Below are 21935 nucleotides of genomic sequence, written 5' to 3'. Positions count from 1 at the left end.
CGGTTCTAGAAGCGGTTTCCCCAGGCTGCTGCTGCTCACCCTCGCTTGGCTGCAGCTTGTCAGCCCAGTGTGGGGCTGACTGCAAATCCAAGAGCTCCTGACAGCTGTCAGGGGGTGGAGGCGGGCAGCAGCTCCTCTCCCTCCCAGATAGGTTGGCTCTTGCTTCAGAAGACAGAAAGGCACAGAATGCCTGGAAAGCACTCTCCCTGAGGGGTGAGAAATGAGGTGTTAAGTGACTACAGCAGGCATTGGGACTCCTGGCTCCCTTCCGTGCCCCATTGCAGGCTCTTTATCTGGACTTGGCCATTTTCTCCCCTTCTTTGGTCTCTGTTTGTCTTCGCTCATCTGCAGTGCCTGGCTGAGGCTCCTCTGATCAGCCCCAAAGCACCTTGCATGGAGGTTGTTTGCCGAGAGCAAACCTTACCAAGGAGCGTGTCCAGAATGCTCTGCTGGAGGAACTCTGGGTTTTGCTGCAGAGCTGGGAAGGAAATGTCACATTTATGTGGGTGTGGGAGAAGTGAGTGGCTTTCAGTGCAGCTTTTCAGAACAGTCGTATTGGATTGATAGAAGCAGCACGCAAACAACTTGCTGGGAGGATGGTGCCAGGAAAGCTGCGGGCAGCGCTAATTGCTCCGTTTTCATTACCAGGTTATACTGGAGTTTCCTTAATTTGACTTGAGGATGTAACAGCAAACCTGTTTTTGCTGTTTGCTGTGTTAAATAGCGTAATGAATTCCCAGAGCCCTCAGGAACTTTGTTTTGTCAGCAGCCCACAGTTGCCCTGCAGCCGTCACTTGTGAAGCTCAGCAGGAAAGGGACTGAGGGAGGAGGAACAGGGAGCTCCATGAATGCTAGGAAAAGAGGAGAAGGCCGCCTGCTGTCTGATGTGGTGTCTGGGGAGAAGGGAAAAGCCTTCCGGGCTCCCACCTGGGGCTTGTTCCTTGTAGGCACTGAGTGTGGAGGTGCAGCTGGGGCCATTAGTGAGGTCAGACCGGTGCATCTGAAGGAAGCCATCAGCCCGATGTGGAAGATGGATTTAGTTTCCTAGGTTAGATGTTTAGCACTGACGTTCCTCTTAATTACTCCTGACAGCATTGCAGCTATCCTGTGGGATTTCTCTGGAGGAGAGCGAGCTTCAGATGAGAGCAGAATGTTAAATGAGCCCACACTCTCACATGTGAACCCCAGGATTAATTCCCCATGCAACAACTGCGAGTGTGTGTTGGGGTGAAGGATGCTGGGGAGGCTGCTGGGTGCAGGTTGGGATGGAAGCGGGCAGGTGACCATTGCAGTGCCTGTATATAGGGGCAGGTAGTGGAGCTTGGTGCCTTCCATCTTGGAGACCCCATCTTGACCATCTCTGCTGCTTTCCTAAAGGGAGCTTTGTGTTGTCTTTGCTGTACGGAGGAAGAAACAGAGCTGTTGGGAGATATCACATCCCAGGGAGCTTGGGAAGAGATTGGACTATCCCAGGCTGCTCTGGGGTGTAGCAGAAATAGAAGCAGCACATGGTGCAGAGCTGTCCTTGCCTCCAGATGTGCTGCTCAGGCTGATGTCTGATGGAAAACCTCTGTTTCTGTTTGCAGTGTCTGGAGGGAGGCGAGGGACCGCATTGTCGGCTTCCCAGGGCGCTACCATGCGTGGGACATCCCCCATCAGTCCTGGCTCTACAACTCCAACTACTCTTGTGAGCTCTCGATGGTGCTCACTGGTGCTGCCTTCTTCCATAAGGTGAGATATCGTGGGATCACAGAATATCCCAAGTTGGAAGGAACCCATAAAGATCATCAAGCCCATAGTTGATGGACCAGTCCATGGTCAGCTTGGTGCTTTCCCTTCCCAGACTAACTGGAGCTCATGTGGTTGTGGGGCATTTAATTGTAAAGAACAAACTGCAGCGCACTGCTCCTGTTCCCTGGCTCCTTCCAAACAGAAGCTCTAACAAACACACACCCACTGCCCAGAGGCACATCACAGCAAAACACTGATTCTGCAAGCTAGGGACACCCAGATGCCCCCTCATTTGTGGTCGCAGGGATGAGCTGATGGTTGGGTTGGATGATCTTGGTGGTCTTTCCAACTAATGGGAGATGTGATTCGGATTCCCTGTGTCATATTTACAGCTTGAGTCTCCCAGAGCTCTGCTGTGGGAGCTGATAACGACCTTTCTGTAGTGCCTTTATTACAGAGTCCAAGCGCTGCAATGTGCAGCTGCAGGGGATGCCATGTTCTTTTGTAGCTGCCTGGTGCGCAGAGCTTGTGGGAGGTGGATGGTTTGTGTTGGGAGGGAGCAGTGCAGCTCCGTGGCACGTGTTCCTTCCATGGGAAAGCCAACAGGTGGCAAGTGGGCCTTGAGGAACAGACAGGCTCTTTTCCTCCAGGGGTTGCCCTGAGCTGTCTCAGCGAGGTTGGAAGTTAATCCACCCACTGCTGGGGCAGCACTGCACAGCAGCAAAGTGCAGGAGCGGAGGGGGCTGGGGCAGCACTCGCTGCTTGGTGCCCACTGAGCATTGTCAGAGCTTTCTTTTCCCTGCCAGTACTACGCCTACCTGTACTCCTACGTGATGCCGCAGGCCATCCGTGACATGGTGGATGAGTACATCAACTGTGAGGACATCGCCATGAACTTCCTGGTCTCACACCTCACAAGGAAACCTCCCATCAAGGTAAGGCACCAGGCAGGGCTCGGGTGATTTGATGGATGCCTTAAACGTGCAGCGGTGTGTGGAGCGCAGCTTGGAGGCTGCTTGACTTGGGGAAATCCAGCTGCTGCCCTCCCTCACCACGCTGTGACTGCAGTGCATCTCCGAAGGGCTGTGCTGTGAGCGTGACCTGCTGGGAGCTGCTAACACGTCCCTTCAGTCCCCGAGGAGGTGCAGTGTGTGTTCAAAAAGGTGTGAATGCTCAGCACAGCCCTTAGAAGCAGCCACTGTGACAAGCAGGATGAAGAGGGGTTCGACTCACACTGCAGCTCAGAGCAGGGGGTTTCCGGGTGAGCAGAGGCCCTGCAGGGCAGCCGAGTCCCGAAAGCCAAATGTCCTGTTTCTGTGGTGTACAGCACAGGTAGGAATTATTTCCTCACTGGTTTTGCGTAGCATTGTGGAGGCATTTGGGCTCACGGCTGTGCGGAAGGCCATTGGTGCAAACACTGCGGCCCAGCTGAAGTCTCTCTGCCCCATTGTGACAAATGACCGTCACGGTTCTGAGCGTGAATTTCAGAGGCATATCAGTCTTCTCTTTATGGCTGCTGGCAGTGCTCGTACAGCCCCACATGTGTCTCGCCATCACAGGCTGACTGCCTTGGAGATGGGCCTGGGCCATGAATGTGACAGGTGGGCTCTGCTGCGTGGTGCTCTTCCCATCTGGAGCTGCTGTAAAGGGGAGGTTGTGGAGCTCAGTGCCCAATTTGAGAGAATCTGACCCAAATCAGGGGGCACTGCAGTGGGATGGCCACGTTCAGACCAGTGATGGTGGACACCTGTTGAGCAGCTCCTGAAAGCTGGAGCTCCCTCGAAACATCTCCCTCTGGGTGCCTGAAGCATGAGGCAAATTACTTGTTCTAAAAATCCCCCTGCGGTTCTGCAGCACTGAAATTCATTTTTAAGGTCTCTGAAATGGCTTCTTAAACCCCAAGCAATGAGAAAGTCAGCGGGAGCCGCTGGCTGTGCCCCTTCTAAGGCTCTGTCCCTCCCTTCACAGGTGACCTCCCGCTGGACTTTCCGCTGCCCTGGCTGCCCCCAGGCGCTTTCACACGACGACTCTCACTTCCACGAGCGGCACAAGTGCATCAATTTCTTTGTGAAGGTGTACGGGTACATGCCCCTGCTCTACACACAGTTCCGCGTGGACTCGGTCCTCTTCAAGACCCGCCTGCCCCATGATAAGACAAAATGCTTCAAATTCATCTAAAAGGATGGAGCAGAGCAGCCCCAGCTACCGAACTCCATCTGGAGGTGGGTGAGGCAAAGGGGGGCTCTTCAGCCGGGCTTCGATGCTTGACGCCTCCTGCCATGGACTCCAGCCTCCTCCCAAGGAGCAAGAGGGACATCAGGGATCTCAAGGTTCTGTAAAGATGCTCCCTAGGATCGTACACTGAGGAATGGAGCCTTGGCTAGTGGATCTGCCCCTTTACTAGCCAAGGGCGACCATTCTTTTTAATTATAATTATTGTTATTTAAAATGAAAGTGTTTTAGATTTGCCGCGTGAGGCTTTTCTTTTTTCCCTACCCACCCCGTTTTCCCCCTCTTGATCCACCACAGCGAGGCCAGCTCGGAGCTGCTGGGCTGCAGAGGTTTCTCCCGGCATCGAGGCACCTCAGGTGACCTTGCTGGCCCCATCCCTTCCCCACCCCTCTCACACACTGTCTCGTCTCACAGCCACAACCGAGGACTCCAGCTCTCATCCATCCGGGAGCACATTGCTGCTGGGCTCACCACGCACGGCCCTCCCAGGAGGGGTGAGTGAGGAAGAAGTTGGTCCCATTGGGTCTGTACTTGGCTCCCAGCAGCAGGCCCTGTGCTGCAGTCACTGTGGTCTTATTCCTGGTACCCTGTGCTGCAGCCATAGGGAAACCAAGCAGCCCCGTGTGCTCCTAGCTGGCCTGCTGGTGTTGCTGGAATGGGAGGTGAGGAATTGGTCTGTTTGAGATCATTTAATGCTTCACAGGGTGGGGAAAGGAGATGGGCATCCTCCTTTGTGCCGGCCAAGCAGTGCCAGAGCAAAGCACCAGTGCTGGGGTCCCACGCTGTCTCATCCCCATTGCAAAACCACGTGTGTGCCCGGGGTGGATTTACCTGCCTTAAACCCTCATCCTGCCTGCACACACGTGTGGCTCTGGGCTGCATTTGGAGGTTAATCCCACAAAGACCTTCCATTCCTGTGGGCTGGGGAACACAACTGGGGTTGTGGTCACGGAGCCGAGTTTGGAGCTGGTTCCTCCCTTACCCAGCGGATGCCGTCAGCTCGACGCACTGCTCTGCTTGGCTGTGGTCCTGTGGGAGGAGGAAGGCCATGGCTGCTCTCCTGCACGTACAGCAGCACCACAGAGTGCAGTGAAATCAGGAGCGAGGCGTCTGGTTCTCTGTGTATTGTTTCTCCTTTTTGTTTTAACATCAGGCGCTGGAAACAGAGCATGAAGGTTCAGTCCCTTTAAATAGAGGACTGGAACATGGGCGGCAGCCAGGGTGGGGGCAGCTGTGGATTGCACTTTATATAAATAGAGATACACACTTCCCATCAGCTTATTTTCAGAAGTCTTATGGGGAAATGTTCTTATTTTGGTGAGACTGTAACATATGGAGCTTGGGAGACGCGGACGTGACGTGAAGTGTTTGTGTTGCCATTTGCATTGCGGGGTCTGGCTACTGAGCCTCTGTGCGTGGCAGCTGGCAGACACCCACCTGTACCCCAAAACCCAAACCTGCATAAGCCCTCAGTCCCAAGGCCGGGTGGGCTCTTCCTTTCCATCATGGCTTCTCATTCACAGGCCGGTAGAAACAGTGATGGAAAGTCACGTTGTTCTTCCAAGCTCTCAGCACTCCCTTGCCCAGCCTGTTGGCTTTTTTGGACGTGCCCGTCATTACGGTTGTGAAGAGGTTCCTGTGGGGTGGGATCAAGCTGCAGGTGGTTTCCTGTTTGCTGAACCCCAAAGGGATTTGGGTGGGTGCTGGTGGCAAGGAGGGACGGGGCAGTGGGGCCGTGCAGGGCTGTCTCCATCCCCACCCTCAGTCTTCTGTTGCTGGGAAGATTGCCCCACTCTGCCCAGCAGGCACCAGAACCCTTCCTAAGCACGGATCTGTGATTCAAGCCCAACTTTCTGCTCCAGTGACATCCTGCAGGCTTCCCTTGTTGGAGGGGAGGAAAGAGGCACCCCTGAGAACATCCCGGCCTTTGCCATTGTCCCCTTCATCCTCGTGAGCAGCATCTCTGCGGTGGGTTTTGTGATGGTCCCAGGGCAATGCTGAAGCTCAGGTCGGGTTGTGGGGTTCATCCCAGTGAGGGTCCCTCTGTGGCTGCTCCTTTCCCAAGGGAGGGATTTTTCCCTTTTTCTATGTTTCTGCTGCTTCATCCCAGGACTGGGGCTGCAGCTGGCTGTGCAGTGAGGTTCTCTCCCGTTCGCTGTAAATAGCATCGCCGGTGGCGCCGCCCTGCCCTGTGCCAGCTGCCCCGTGGGCACCGGGTTCAAAGAAGAACGGAGGAAAAAAAGGAACAGTCCTTCGACACGAGCACAATATTCATATGTTGAGTTTTTTTGTAAAAGGATCCAATAAATGGAGAGTTTAACTTGAGCGTGGCTGCGTGATTTGCTGGGGGCTGTGAGAAATGGTTTGGGACCGGGATGGGATGAGCAGCAACTTCGTTTTGGGGCACCCCAAAACCAACATGTCCCAGCCCTGCCTTTCCCTGGACAGAGCCAGGAGCTGCTCTGAGCCCCGCTGGGACAGTTTGTTCTTGCTTTTGTTTCCAGAAGAAAACCCAGTTTCTGGTTCCAGAAGAGGAGGTGGGCACTGTGCACAGGACCTGGATGTGCTCTGGGCTGTGTCGGATGGGGCCCTGTGCAGCCTGATCTGGTGGCTGACATAGTGGTTGGCAGCCCTGCCTGTGGTGGGGGGTTGGAACTGGATGGCCTTTGGGGCTCCTTTAACCCAAGTCACCCTATAATTCCATTCTCTCTCCAAAGTTCTGCTCCAAGGCAGGGGCACAGACACACAGCAGCAAAATGACAGACACAGCAGCAGCATCGCCCCTATGGGCTGTGGGTAAGGTGTGGGTAAGGACTTCAGGTGCTGGGCAGCATGTGTCGAGTAAATGGGGACCATTCCACCTGGCTTAGCTTCCCCAGGGTGAGCCCACCCAGGGCAGTGCAAATGGGTGAAAGCAAAGTCCCATTCCTCCCACAGATGTGAGCTGCCCACAGGGCACAGATGCAGGCTGCCCTTGGTTCGTCCTGCCCATGTCCCTGAGGAAGGGACACTCATGTGGCCTCGGGGCTGACCCATGGACCTGGGCACGGTGTGGGAGACAGCGAGCCTGGAATGTAATGACTCGCTCCAGCTGTTTTTATGAAGGCTCTTATTAATAGAATAAAAGCATAACATACTTCTTTCCACCTCGGAGTATCTGCTACCAGCTGCAAATGCTGTCTGCATTAAATATGTGCACAGGGCCATGGCACAACAAACATCACATTGTGGCCAGGATGTTTTCCTCCTGGAAGGAAGGTGATACCAAACCCAAATGCCTTTGCTGCGTTCTGCCCATTAAAGCGTGTCTCTGGTTAAAATGTATTTGGCATCCATCTAATTCCAGCCCCTCCGTTCGCATCCCTCCCAGGCTGCCATGGTTACCTCTGCAGCGCTGACCCAGCCTGAAGAAATGCCATTTATTTTTCTTCCTCTGTGCAGAACGAACAAGAGCTGACTCTGTGAGTTTAATTAAAACCTTTCACTAAAGGATCCCTTCAGTACCTTTATTTTTCCAGCGGGCACAACCTGGCTGGTTCTAAGAATGAAACAAGCTGGTTTTCAGACACTGGGCTGGAGCATTGAGATGTTCTGCCCAAAACAAGAGGAAAAACACTTCCCCATCGATTGTTTTTCCCAGGAGGGGCGGCGAGGCCTTTGGAAATCCACCGTCTGCCAGCGATGTGATGAGGGATCAGCACGGCTATAGGAGCTGTGGCTTTGTGCCCCACGTTACGGGGTTTGGTGTGACGGCCCCGATCACAGCAATAGCGAACCAAGCAAAATGTTTTTGGACTGCAGCAAGACAGAAAGGTGTCCAATATCACCCAGTGGGGCAGGACCGGGTTGGAATCCTCTGGTTCTGATAGTGCCTCTGAGAGGCACCTCAAGGACTCACGTGCTCCTTCCCACCCCACACACACCCAGCAGCCTTCATGTGTTCAGAATCATCTTTATACGGGTTTAATTGTGAGGTGAGATGTGCCCAGTTCTTTTATTCTATTTGCTACTGATGATAAAGAAGCTGAACTATCACAGATGCTGGAAAGTCTCATTGGGATTCGCGCTTCTGCAACCAGGTTTTTACCTCCCTAAGGACACCGCTGCTCTCAGGCCCCTGACACACACACAGAGCCACGGAATAGGAGTGCAACCAATCAAGCAGGAGCCCTTAACATGTAGGAAATATGATGTGCAAACTGCAACAGCAAACAGCTTTTATTACAGAGCTGTTCTCCCACCGCCTTCATCTCCCCAAGGCTGTAAACTGGCGCTGCCTTATTTTATAGATATGTATATTTACACACTTGCGGATGTGGACCAGGCCAGCAGATGCTTTTATAAACCACTGAATGTTGCTTCTCCTCACCATTCTTACTATGCTTTTTATTTTTAACACCAAATAAATACAAAAACAATCCCATTAAAAAGAGAAAAAAAAAAGAAGAAGAAAACAGCAGTAAATCCAAGAAATCAATCAGCTACTTCTAAAAGCAGTGCTGTTAAACTAAGTTCAGGCTTCCAAATACACAACATAGAAAGGGAAAAGCCCCCCTGGGTCTGCAGTATGGATGGCTTTGTATAAAGGGCTACCGGAATTCCAACCACCGCGGGGGCTGGAAGACTTTGGGAAGGTAGCAATGAGAGGCACTTAAATCTCACATGTTTTTCATGAGCAGGGGGAGCTGATCTGCTTTAATGTACTTCAGAAAGCCTCCCGTCCCAGGTGGGCTTCCGAGCGCCAGATTTGTGCTGCTTAGCCTCATGCACCCAATGGACGCCCGTGAGATGGGAATGGGGCTGTCTCAGCACCAAGAGCCAACAGACAAGTATGGCACAAAAGGACACCCAGCCATTCTGCCTGCAATTGCAATCCCTGACGCTGGTACTTCTCCCACCGATGACGGAGGAACCCAGCATCTCGGTGGGCAAATCTGGTCCTCGGAGGTGAGATGAACATCAGTGAACGTTTTCAAGTGCCAAAGCTTCACCAAAACCCCGCTGCTCTTGCAGGGAATGAATGGGCTCTGGGTGCTCTGAAGCTATTGGCCGTGCCCAGCAGAGCCCCCTTTTTCTATTCTTGTTTTTATCATCTCCGTCTCGCCAGCTTCCCCAGCCCCTTTGTACCACATCCAGGGAAACACACACAGCACTGAAGACACGACGGGGAGAAAACACAATCTCTTCATATCTGAGGCCACTTTTCCAATGTTCTCGCAGAGTTTTGTTGGATAAAGGGCTGGGGAACACACTGCTGACTGACTGCATCGGACAGAGAAATATCTGCACCCGCGTGTGGATTCACCCCCACCTTGTAAATATACACTCTATTTATTTCCTCTGCAATCTATATCTCCTTTAAGATTCCAGAAAGGAATTTTACAGCACAGGAATCCCCTCTGAAGTATCCCAAAACTGGCTAAAAATTAAATAAAATAGATATATCTAGATATTAAAAAATACTTATTTGCTTCTGAATGAAGAACAGGTGGTTTCTAGTCTCTGAATGAGGAAATTCTCTCTCTTTGGGGTCACCCTCTAACAGCTCTGAGGGCTCTGGTGCTCTGAGGGCTCTTCCTACAGAGCAGCGTGATGCCCATGGGCTAAAATTTCTGCAGGAATTTGAGAACCAAGTCACGCAGCTTCACCCGAAGAGGTTCGTCGTTGTCACAGATGATGTGTGTGGAGTCCTCCTCGATCTGAATGAGGGTTTCTGCCTCCTGGAGGAGCACGATGTGGCCCTTGGCTGTGTCTTCCACCTTCACGTCACTGAAGCCATGCTGGATACAGCAGTGGGGAGGGAGTGAAAGAGAGAGATGTTACAGCAACATAAGCAACATGGAGAGAGGAGAGGGGAAGGATGGCTGCCCTCACAGACAATCCTACCCTTTTTCCTACCCACTTCCTCCAGGAAGCCAAGCAGGTGAGATCTGGGCTCTACAGAGCAGCAATGTGCAATGCCTGTGAGCTCAGCCATCAGAACCCTGCCCTGCATCTCTCCATTAAGTCTCTCCATCATTGGTTGGTGGCCCTGCCTGTGGCAAAGGCGTTGGAACGTGATGATCCCTGGGGTCCCTTCCAACCCAAACCATTCTATGAGTCTACGATTCTATGCCTGGAGACTTTTCTCCTTAGGCCAGGCTGGATGCAGCCCTGGGCTGCTTGATCCCTGGGGTGGCAGCGCTGCCCACAGCAGAGGGGTTGGGACTGGATGAGGTCCTTCCAACCCAGGCCATTCTGTGATTCTATCAACCTCTCAGTCTCCTCATTTTCACAAAACTTAAAATCAAGACCTTCAAATATAAGAACTTAAGAGCTCTAGGAACTTCAGCATTTAAAAACCACTTCACTGCAGCTGATACACATGGGAAATCCACCCATGCAGTGACCCTAAAAGCCCAGCTTCCATAGGAAACCAGGAAGAAATGACTGACACGAAGCACTTACACCCAGCCATTTCCATGGGGAAATATTTCCTCTGTTCTCACTGCAGGGATACAGACTCCAGCAATACTTTGATGGCTCATTAGCCTCCCTCTATTTCAAACCACACTAAAATGATTTCCCTCTCTCCTAGTAAAGCAGCAGATTTCTCAGCTCTGCAGAGAACCCCTTGAACCTTGCTTGCCACCAAAGACTTATTACCTTCTCGAGTGTCTGCACAAACTGGTCCACAGGAATGGAGCCACTCAGCAATGGCTTCAGAGCCTTGCACTCCGGCACGTCGTCACTCACTCGTTTTCTCTTCTTGCTGGTGGGGGGTTGTGGTGGTTTAGGAGGGAGCTAATGGACAAAAAGGCACACGATAATGCAGTGAATTACATCAGCTTATTGTAATTTAGATGGAGTAACAGGCTCACGAGAGAGAGAAGGAATATTTATATTGCTTTCAGTGACTGAAGGAAAACACAGCGGAGCTGAAGAGGAAAGATACCAAGCAATGGGCCAAGCTGCTGCTCTGCACACACAGCATTTGCAGAAATAAATGAGCAGTGGTAGCTCAAAGTTGTGTCACCTATAAAGCTTTGTCTGACTCTGCCCCATCAATGGAGGTGTTCGAGGCCAGGTTGGATCGCCCTGATCTGGTGCCTGATGTAGTGGGTGGCAACCCTGTCCATGGCAGGAGGGCTGGAACAAGATGATCTTTGAGGTCTCTTCTCACCCAAACCGTTCTATGATTCTATGAAAATCACAGACTAAAAGCCGCTGTGCTGGGAAACAGGCAAATTCAGAGCAAAGCAGCTACTTGGAGAATGAGGAAAATGGGTTAATTCTCACTGGCCTCGGAAAAATGAGACATTAGGAAAATAAACTGACTCCAGACAGGCACAAGAGATGCTGCATTGCCTGAAAAATCACTGCAGTGTGATCTGGGTATGACTTTGAGGTTCTTCAGGAAGATATTTGCTTTAACTCATCCCTGAGAGACTCCTCTGTTAGCAGGGAGACGGGGGAGATGGCGGGGGGAGGGAAGCTAACCTGGCACTGCTGTGCATGCAGGCATGGAGTCTTCTTACTTAACTGAGCACTGATCATTCTGTGGAGATGAGAAATAGATTCCTGAATAGGAGCGGTGAGGAAATTACTTTGTAAGATAAGTCCACGTGTTGTGTTAGTTATGTTGAGGACGTATCAGCACTTGGCTTTCCCAGTGACCCAGCAATGCAGTCCTTGGGAAAAAGGTGATGAACAAACCTTCTCCATCATGTTGGCAAACATCTACCAAAGATGTGTCTGTACACCACAGTGAATCTGCCTGAGGCAGCCCTGGTGCCTTGTGCTCTGTACACTTCAGGTGACAGACTGGGCTCCTCTCAACTCCACATCTCTCCCAGTGTGCAGCACCATGTCTGAACCTGCTGCTGCGATATCTGTCTGCTTCTTTCAACAGAAAAGGAAGGGTGTTTTTCAGCCCTGGGAAAGAAATGCTGCTTGCTCGGGCTCTGGTTCCACAGACAGGGAGTCACTTCACAAAAACAACCACTTATCCTGAAGTCTGATGAACCAAGGTGCATGCAGGATGTTATTTACGCCCGAATCACTGGCGTGGCTCTGTGCTGATCCATAGAGGTTTTTGGAGCTTGTCTGCACAGGTTCTGTAACTCCGAGAGCTCTCAGGCTCAGATGCTGCTTACCTGAAGTGTACACCTACCTCTAAGTTAATTTGGCATAGAGTAGAGAATCATAGAATCATGGAATTGCTCAGGTTGGAAAAGACCATAAAAATCATCAAGTCCAACCACCAGCACCCAACCATCCCACCCTAACCAACAACCCTCTGCTAAATCACGTCCCTGAGCACCACATCCAAAGTGCTTTTGAACACATCCAGGGACGGGGACTCAACCCTGGGCAAATGAGCAGAACATAAAGGAGAAAGCATCAACAGAGAAAGTCAGTGGGTATCTCCTGCTCAACAGCTCCACCAGGCATCATCCTCCTGTATAGCACCAATGCCAGAACTGCAGTGGCAGTGTAAAGGAGATAGCAGAAAAAGAGGGATTTTCTCCTCACTTAATCTTTGGAGTTCACTCCAAAGGATGCGCTATCTGATTCCTGGGTAACAGGGCAACTTAAAGAACACAGACCCTTCAAGTGTCTAATCTTTCAGATCATCCTTCCTATCTGACCCTCAGCTCTAAGTCTGTGAGCAGCTGAGTGATGCTGATGCTGGTGTACAGGTTATGGAAGACAGCAGCCATGATCTGTAGCCTCTCTTCATGAATAATCTCACTTCCCCTTTTATCTTAGCTGGGCACACGGCCAATGGAAATAGGGTAGGGAGATTTATATGCACCACACTCTCTCCCTCCAAGTGTAATTCCTCACTCGCACATGCCAGGACAAAGCATCTGACAAGAATGCTGCTCTAGTGAGGGAAGTGTTGTTAGAAGGGTCGCCTCGTGAGAACAGCTGGGGTCCCAGATGGCAGGAAACCCTGTGCAAGGAGATTTTTCTCCCTCTCCCATTATACCGTACCTGCAGAACATGCTTGTTGTCTTTAGTATGCAACATGGCAGAAACTGTTGCTAAGGAAATACCAGGCTTAATCTCCAAGGGCACGAGCGAATCTGCAAGCTAAAGCAAAAGAAGGATTTTATTCAGCAAGTGATAATCTCAAAACTTGTACGAATCCAGCTGTGATTTAAATTGGCAGGAGGATATTTTTAAACACGGGCTAATGAACTGTAAACACAAACCCACTGGTACAAAGATCGAGGGCTCCTCTTACCTGGTTATCCCCCCTTCTGGATCTTAAGTTACTGAACGTTACGTTATCAGAGCAACGAGGGGTTTTCAGCAACTAGGACAAGTCTCCCAAAACAAGGCAATTAGAGAGAAACCTCATTTAAATAGACATCAGCTGCTTTATTAATAATTCCGATCAGTAGAACTCAACCTAACTCAGCAGCTTTTGTTATTTTTGTTACCTCCATGCACAACATCCATCAGAGTAGTTTCCTTTCAGCTCCTCAGTGCTGCAGCATTCAGGCTGCACAACAACAGTTGGAAGAAGAGTTTGTCTTAAAAACACACTGGCTCTGTTGACTGGTGTGACAGTTTTCCCTACAGCGCTGCAGAAGAACTCTTCCACTGCCTTCTATATCATTCGCATTTGAAATAGATAAAATTCAGGCTTGGCTGCAGTTTTGGGTTGCCAATGGCAGCCATCCTCAGCACGGAGGGGGCTGGCAGTGCATGTGGAGTGAGCAGGACTGCACTGCTGAGACTTGCAGAAGTTGGGCAGCTGGGAAGCACCTCTTCCAGCCATTCTTCCTAAGGAACTCTGCAGAAAACGGTGTTCATGAATGTGGAAAATGATGTTCTTTTCTTGGAAGGCTTTCTAGTTGACAACTCACTGGATACCAGCTGCCCTGGAGTGCTGGCTATGCAATCAGGATCTAGTCCTAAACAAACAGTTATCAATCTGCAGGGCCAGCAGCCCAAGCAGTTTCCAAGCATCACTCCCAGTGAAGCATTCTCCTCTTATCTGCAGACCTAAAGGCACAGACAACTGAAGTGTGCTCTGTGTCTCTGAGGAAACACTGCAGGTGCCTCACAGAACAAAAACGGTGAAGCTGGCTCACACTTTACACCACTTGGGTGGGAGGACTTTCCAGTTGTGAAGACAGTTAACAAGCAGAGTGTTGGCTATCCTTCCCAAACCCCCCAGTCCATCATCCTAGCTCATGTAGAAAGCGCCTCTACAAGATGATCTTCATCTGAACTCCACTGCCCTTTAGCTGCAAGCACGTGGCACCTCCAGTTGGAGCCAGATGAGAGGAGCTCTGCCTTAAGGTAAAGGAGCTCTCTGAAAACTTCATCCACTTACTGTCAGGCATCAATGGAGCAGAGCTCTGCAGTCCCAGCTATCACCACTACCCTGGCAGCAAGGCAACGCCAGCTCTCTTTAGATTGCCAGATGCATGAAGCAGGAATAGAAGTTGAATGGGTTTCAGAAAAGCATGGTATATTCTCATTTCGAAGGACGTGTGCCTGAGGCAATGGAAGATTGAGTTCTTTACCAAAGACCATCCAGTACATTTTCAGCAGGATCCAAAACAGGCGAGAGCAGAAGAACTGAATCATTCCACTTTCCAAGAAACTTCAGGGACCAAAGTACCTGACTGCAAGTACTCACGCCTATTGCAAGTTACAATCATGTAGGTAATTACTGCATTACTACAAAACACTAATCACAGTGGACAAAGAAACAAGTGAACATCGTGTCCAAGAGCACTCACACTGGCCTAACCCTTTGCCATCAAAACATGGAGAAGGCTTTTCTGTTAGCATCAGCAGCAGCACAATTCAACCTGTAACAACATCTGAGAATCTGACCTACCACTACGAAAGATGCAGCCCACATTTTGAGAGCACCTCCCTAAAATAGAGCAGCTTAGAATCAAAGGCCTCTTTTGCCCCTGAAATACTTTGGTATTAACATCTATGCACATCTGAACCACGCAGTTGGTAAGCAGCAACACTTTAACAGTCAAAAAGACAGTAAGACAGACGTCCAGTTTTATCTCCTCTAAGCCACTGCCTCATCTCACAGCCCTCTCCATGTTGTGGCCAATCCCTTTGTTATAGAAATTCACTGACCCAAACCGAAAAGGTCATTTAATCACTCCCAGCCATTCACCTACTAACACCAGGCAGTGCTGCTGTGCTCCTTCCAACTGATCTCAAATCACAGAACTCTTCCAAAACGCTGGATTACAGAAACCTTTTTCAGAGAGACAGCAAATCTTGTCTGCGTTCCAAGCAGTGGCAGCTCCACCACTTCCTCTTGCAAGCTGTTCCAAACTTTAATTTTCCTTGCAGCCAGGAAACCACGTCTTATTTCAGGGTTGAATTTGTCCAACTTTCAGTAGCTGGATCTTGTAATGCCTTTGTAAGACTGAAAAGCCCCCCAGTATGCAAGAATAACTGCTTCTCCATTGCAGTCATCACAAGTCTGATGCCACATACTGGCATCGGGAAAGTCACGAAAGCAGAGCCACATGGCGCTGAGCACTAACAGCTCATTAATCAGTCCATGCATATGGATGAGCACTTGGGCTGCCTTCAGATAAACTTGTGTGTTGTGTGTGTTACATGTTTCAATTTTTTACATTCTCTCCTGTTAAGCAAAGATTAAAGCAGAAACTAAGCAAAAAGCACAAGTCATTAACTCTCACTTGTAATAAACTGCAAGTGTTGGTCGCGAGTGCAGCCACATGAGCCTTGGACAGCCAAGTTCTCCATGACCAGAGCTCCCCACCTACATCCCAACAGGAAAAACACATTCTTACTATAAACTGCACCTGAAACTTTCCTGTAGGATTACATTTCCCACAAGGAAACGAGATCTGACGTGTATTACATGAGACTGAAGACTGCAGCTGGCCAAAATATGGCTGTTTATAGAGAAGGACAAAGCACACAGACCAGGTCACACTCTGAAGTCTCTACTAAAGCCTTTCTCAAGGTCAGCTCCCCGTGGACTGCTGTGCAGGCACCATCTTTGGTCACCAGCCGAAGTCTCCCAACGGCAATGAAGAGCTAACAATGACTGATGATTGAATCTGAAACTCCTACTGCTAAAAACAAATTGAGGCTGAATAGCTGGGAGAGATGAGCTGGATCTTCACCCTCCAGGACTACAGCAAAGGGAAATCAGCAGGAACAGCGTTACCAGTAATTAGAATCCCCACAAGTTTTAAGACTTGAAATGCACTGATGTGTGCAATAGATTATAGCACGCACATTTAGAAAGGGGCACAGTTGATTTTTTTACGTCAGCATTAAATGAGCTATTTACCAGCTCTGCTCTGCATCAGAAGCAGCACCAAGAGTTGCAACTCTGGATCGAAACAGATAAAGACATGAAACAGAGCTGTGATACCACAGAGTGGGACAGACACATTATAAACTCAGTACCCTGCAAATCTTTGGACTTTGTTCTTATAAAAGAATAAAGCTGTCATATGTTCCTTGGCTGCAGTTTGCACCTCACGACGCTCTGGGCAGGGCACTACATGGGAACTGTGGATTCCCACAACAGCCCTAAGATGGGGAAAGTAAAAGAAAAGGTATCAACTACTGGGCTGGTGCTGTAACTTCTCAAGGGCCAGCATCCAGTTTTTACTTACGACCTCGTTACAGAACAAAGAGAGTGTTCAGAACTTTGCAGAGGGACCCTTCACTGGAAAGAAAGATGAGGGTATCATAGAGGAAGAGTTAGATGACCTCAAGAACTCAAGTCTGAAAACCAAGATGAAACTCAGTAGCATGAAGCGCAAGGCTGTGGACAGGGCTAATGCAGGGAATTTTGGTTGTGAGCTGTCAGCTGCTGGAAATGACAAGAGGTGAAGGGTCCACATTTATTAATCCATCCCAAGAGAACGGAGTCACAGAAGTGACACAGCCATGAAAAAGCAAAACGCATCTCAGCATTATCAGGTAATATCAGGTAATTCTAGCAAGGATGAGCTTTTGTTATTATATTGGGCTCAGCAAGATCTCATCTGAACTACTTGTAAATTCCAGGTAATTTATGCTCAAGCAAGATATACCAAAAAATAGATCAGGGCAGGAGAAACTGCTCTGCAAGAAGAAATTAAACAATATCAGTTTGTTTAGCCTGGTTAAAAGAAAATCCAAAAGAAATCCAAAAGCAGAATTTGATTATTGCACATACACACTACAGGGAAAACACCAACAAAAGAGAAAATCTATCTATGCTAAAACATGATGTTGACAGTAAGTATGTATAGACCAGCCATGAATATGTGTAGGCTAGAAATTAGAATGCTTCTAGCCTGCAGAGACTGTGGAGTTTTGAATAGCATTCTAGTGGGAACAGCAGGGGCACAAGTGTTCATAACTGGAAGCTGGTGCCTGCCTTTTCATGAGGCACATCCTAAACACTATTAGAAGCTGTAGCTGGGCTCTGGCCATGTAACCCATGAAGGTACTTCTAGGTGGAAATGGTTGCTTACAGTCCTGGAGGTGTGAAGAGATTCCCATGTAGATCACAGTCCCTAAAAAGAATGCAATTCACACACGAAAGAAAAGTATCCTGTCCCAAGGATTAAAGTGAGAAGATTGTAAGACCTTCCTATCTTTAGAGGGAGCCCATTGGATCTGAGGGACATCAGCTTCACAAAAGTCTTCAGAATAAGTTGTCTTCAGCAAAGTACGAACAAAGGACAACCTGCCTCAGCCTCCACCCTTCTGCTCACCCTCACACCTCAGACCCAGTTTCTGATATCCATTACACACAAGAAAGTATTCTCCCAATATACCTTCAGTAAAAACACAAATACTCCACATGAATACCCCCTTGTTTACAAGGCAGTGAAGACCTGTATTGTCTGCTTTGTGGAAAACAAACAAACAAACAAACAACAAAGGAAAGAAAAAAGCATTGTCTTCATGTTGTCGCTCCGTCTTATTTGGAAGGCAGTGTCAGGAAAGGAAGACAATCTACCTCACCTCCTACCTCTCTGCCTTTTCTTATCCCTTCACTACTGAGGTGTCAGAAGCTCTGCTGTCAAATCACTTGAAACCAGACAGAGAAATGCACAAGAGATTACCCTGTGGGCCAGCGCACCACACAGACTCAGCCTTGGCTTTGTACCATCTGCTAAACCAGGCAGAGTTTGAGTGCAGGAAATCTGCAAGTATCAGATCCTGCAGAGGAAACAAAAAGATACGTGGTTTTACACGTGCAGCAAAGGGGAAAGGTCTAGAGATTTAAATATACCTGTGAACCAGCTAGCATATTAAACAAGGCAACATGCATGCTGTAAGCCACAGGGCAGCAGAACAGAAATTACTTGGGGAATCTTTCTAATGAGACTTAAAGGAACAAGGGCATTTCCAACAGAGAAGAGCAAACATCCTACAACTAATAGAACATCTATGTAATAATCAGTGGGTTATCAGCATCATGTCTTGTTGAGGTTTCTGCCTCAGATCTTATGCAATTCAAGTGCTTTAAATGAGATGATTGGGTTGCTAAACTAACCTGAACCCTTTCCATCCCTGTGGGTATGCGACAGATCTCTGCAGCACATTGTAAAGTCTCATTAACCTCACTGAATGAAGGATCATGCCATAAATACATAAAGTTGTTGATATTGTTTGCACAAGTCTCTGTCTCAGATTTAGCCTTCCATACAGTCAAAATCTGGTAGAGAAATAAAGTGGAGGCTGAAGAGGTGTGTTCCTGTGTCTGAACAATCCAACAAAGCCCTTCTTTTCCATGTACACAGACTAGGCAGCTCTCCATCTCTGCTTCTTGCACTTATGCACTATTGGAAAGTCCCACTAATGGACCACGACTCCAGATCAACATGATGAACCCAACTCTCGAGCCACAGAGACAAAAACAAAAAGACACAGACCAACCATTGGGAAACAAACCTGGGTGGGATTGTGGGCATAAAATGTCACAGCATAATGGCTAACCTCTAGCTTATTGCTTATGCTGCGCCAAAAGGCAGTTTTAAGGAGGCATTTAAAAAGTATAATGAAGTAGATTTATGGCTGTTTAATGAAGCTCTTCATCAGTATGCTGCATAGACTGGAAGCAGGCAGGAAACAATTGTCTGAGGCACTTACAAAAGGACAGTAGAAGCTGGAACCATCAGAAGAAGAAATTAGCCCCAAATGTGAATGAAAAATGACATGTAGGGCAAGCAAGGATGCAAAATACCTTCAAAGCAAAGGTAAGTAGCTTATAGATGCAAAAGATGAGTCATCTGAAAGATATAAAAGGGCATCAATCAAAACACAATATAGTAACCAGTTTGTAGGTCAGAATGTGACATTGTTGAAGCTTATTGGAAAAAAAGAGGAGAGTACCTCATTAAAAACGACTGTTACCTTGCAGCCAGACATCAAAAATGCAGAAACAAACCTAGATATTAATGTGGGCAGGCAAAACCAGGTTGGGAGCAGAAAAGCAGATTTGAGTTTCATTTGATCTAAATAGAACGCTCTGTAGATGAGGGAAAAAGATGCAGTAAAAAACAAACAAAAACAAACCAAGGAAATGAGGGATAACATTCAAAGCACATTTACTTATGGTAAGTGAGACTACAGCATCCCTATACAAGCAGGAAAAGCTGGAGGAAAAGGAATGGAGAGGTCAGGAGACTTGATAAAGTGAGGCCACCAAAACAAATAGAGGCTTTGCAAAAAACCAGAAATCAAACTTTTAAGTGCCTGGAACAGGAAGCTGGAGATGTAAGATGGAAGCCACGCTTTCACCACTCACTTTCGTAAATAGGAATTTGCCTATTGAAAGAGAAGGCAGGACAGCAGGAGATGGAATGAAAGCTACATAACCACAATGGGCTGCCAAGCATCTGTTTTCTCTGCAATAGTTCCATGTAATTTCACTTCATGTTGGAATTGCATATTCACTCTCCTGTACTGGCCTGTGTCCTGAAGAACTTGCAAATAGGATGTTTTAAAAACACAGCCCTCATGAAGACAGTCTGCTGCTGAAATCAAGTGATCCGCACCATTGTTCAGCTCTAATTAAACTGGAGGCACGTTATTTGCTCAAACACTACTGCTTAATTTATCTGTTTGCTCCAGAAGGTGTTTTCTATTTCCCCATCGTTCTCCCATGAACAGACAATCCCCACCAATTGCCAGGACGCAGTCTGTTTCTAAAAAAATGTATTTTTTAAAGTGAAAAGCAAATGCTAAGAAGAACAAATCAGTTAAAGTGTAAATGCTTCTGTAGCGCCTCTGAGAGCCATTTCATCCCGGTGCCTTGGGACTGTTAAAACCTCTCTCTAAACAAAAGCTGCTCTGAAAGTAAATCTCATTAACACGCAGCAGCCCTGCTTTGACCTGGCTGCTCTTTGGTGAAGTCACTGAAACAAAGACAAGCTCCAGCCCTATCAGTACATTTACAGAAGTCTGGCAGGCCAGAATCTGAACCACTGAAATAGTTCTGGTAAGGAAACTTCACACTACCGCGCTGTCGGTCTGCAGTGACTGAAACCACGCTGAGCCAACTGTTTGGTTTGCTCTAAAAACTGAGTCGTAGGCTTGAACGCATCTCCAGTTCTGAAAAAGGACTGCGGATGTTAGGAGAGGGCCCTGGTCAGCACTTCCACTTCTGGCTAAGATGTTTATGGCGAATAACAAACCTTCACAAGATTTGCTGGGAGCCCTGATGTGTCAATTCCCAGCTGCCACCAAAGCCTTCGCAACCTCAGAGCTGGCGGTAGCCCACGTGAAACAGATGCCCTTTCCTTGCAGTGGAGAAAATCTATGTATTCAGGCACCCTGAAAGAGCTTTTTTCTGGATGAAACTACAGAAAAAAGAACTTAAAGCAGTGAATACTCCCCACTGGGGAACTTCATTGATCATATTTGCAACCCTGTCTTGCACAACCTGCCCAGCAGATAGGAAAGTTACAGCTAACTTTTTTTTGCCACCACTATACAAACCCTGCCTGAAAGTAACAGCCAACCTATATCAGCCTCTATAAACCAATATCCTAATGATCCCACTGCACAATGGGATGGACAAACAGGGCCTTTCTGCTGGGGGAGAAAATGAGGCAAGCCCAGCACATGGCACAAAAAGATTATTCAGGAGGTAAGAATGTACCGCTGTTTATTTAGGTGGTAAGCATCAAAGGTAATGCAGGCAATGAAAACAGACATCCTTCTCTTATTAACTTGAAAATCACCAATCCTTTAGGACTGACTGTTGTATAGAATAGAAGAGATTATGTAGTTAAACTTCCCAGCAGTTTTCAGCTATGCTGCTGAGATTGAGACCACAGTGAGAAAGGGTGGGAGACGGCATCCCAACCCTCCTCTGTCTTTATCACCTCACTGCAGGTCAAGCTGGAAGCAAAAATCAGCCTCAAACAGGGCTGTCATGAACACCTGCTGAAAAAAAAGATTGTGCAGGGAGACAGTCTGCGATCACTACAGATTTGGCATGACTGCTCCTCTAACAAGTTCCCTTGGAAAGAATGACCAAGATCTCTTTTTGAGGATGATCTGCATACCTCAGTGCTAGGGAATGGTATCCTCTTGGTCTTGCTCTCATTGCAAACATTCTAACTCTCAAAGAACACCCCAAGAGAAGGAAGTACTTCCCTTCCATTGTGCACCAGTGAGTCAAGACAACAGCCTTCTGATCTATTTTTGCATCATCTTGACCTTTTCAGGAGAGCCATTATACACCAAGCAGCTTGTTGCACTGAGTTGAGAAGAACCACTTTGGAACCCAGGGAGAATACCTGGATGTGGAAAATCACAAGAGATGTTTCCACTCCCTGAGTAGACAGAGAGCTTTGAAACTAGGACTCCTGCATGAATATAAGTTGATATATTTGACAGAGGAGAAAAGAGGCAGTTTCTGTCAATATTCTTATATATGTATCTTTCTGCTTGAACACTCTGAGTTAAAGTGAACGCAGTAGAAACTGCTTTTCTTTTCT

General features: G+C 48.3%; 2 protein-coding genes across 20 annotated transcripts in view; one reads left to right on the top strand and one right to left on the bottom strand.

The window, feature by feature from the left end:
• The window catches only part of EXTL3 (exostosin like glycosyltransferase 3), a 115547-nt gene extending 109259 nt beyond the window's left edge, over nucleotides 1-6288 (top strand). For all 18 annotated transcript variants that reach the window (XM_072330897.1, XM_072330906.1, XM_072330890.1 and 15 more), the window contains 3 exons: nucleotides 1587-1731; nucleotides 2538-2666; nucleotides 3700-6288. In XM_072330897.1, the coding sequence (XP_072186998.1) occupies nucleotides 1587-1731; nucleotides 2538-2666; nucleotides 3700-3909 (484 nt within the window). In that variant the 3' untranslated portion in view covers nucleotides 3910-6288. The remainder of the gene's footprint in view (nucleotides 1-1586; nucleotides 1732-2537; nucleotides 2667-3699) is intronic.
• Nucleotides 6289-8322: 2034 nt separating this feature from the next.
• The window catches only part of INTS9 (integrator complex subunit 9), a 66040-nt gene continuing 52427 nt past the window's right edge, over nucleotides 8323-21935 (bottom strand). For both annotated transcript variants that reach the window (XM_072333317.1, XM_072333318.1), the window contains exons 15-17: nucleotides 12943-13041; nucleotides 10609-10746; nucleotides 8323-9743 (exon numbers count right to left, since the gene is read on the bottom strand). In XM_072333317.1, coding sequence (XP_072189418.1) covers nucleotides 9567-9743; nucleotides 10609-10746; nucleotides 12943-13041 — 414 coding nt within the window. In that variant the 3' untranslated portion in view covers nucleotides 8323-9566. The remainder of the gene's footprint in view (nucleotides 9744-10608; nucleotides 10747-12942; nucleotides 13042-21935) is intronic.

This window comes from Excalfactoria chinensis, chromosome 3 (genome assembly GCF_039878825.1).
Source record: "Excalfactoria chinensis isolate bCotChi1 chromosome 3, bCotChi1.hap2, whole genome shotgun sequence".
Lineage (NCBI taxonomy): Eukaryota > Metazoa > Chordata > Aves > Galliformes > Phasianidae > Excalfactoria > Excalfactoria chinensis.
Note: the sequence above shows the minus strand (reverse complement) of the source record. Positions and strands in the feature narration are given on the sequence as shown.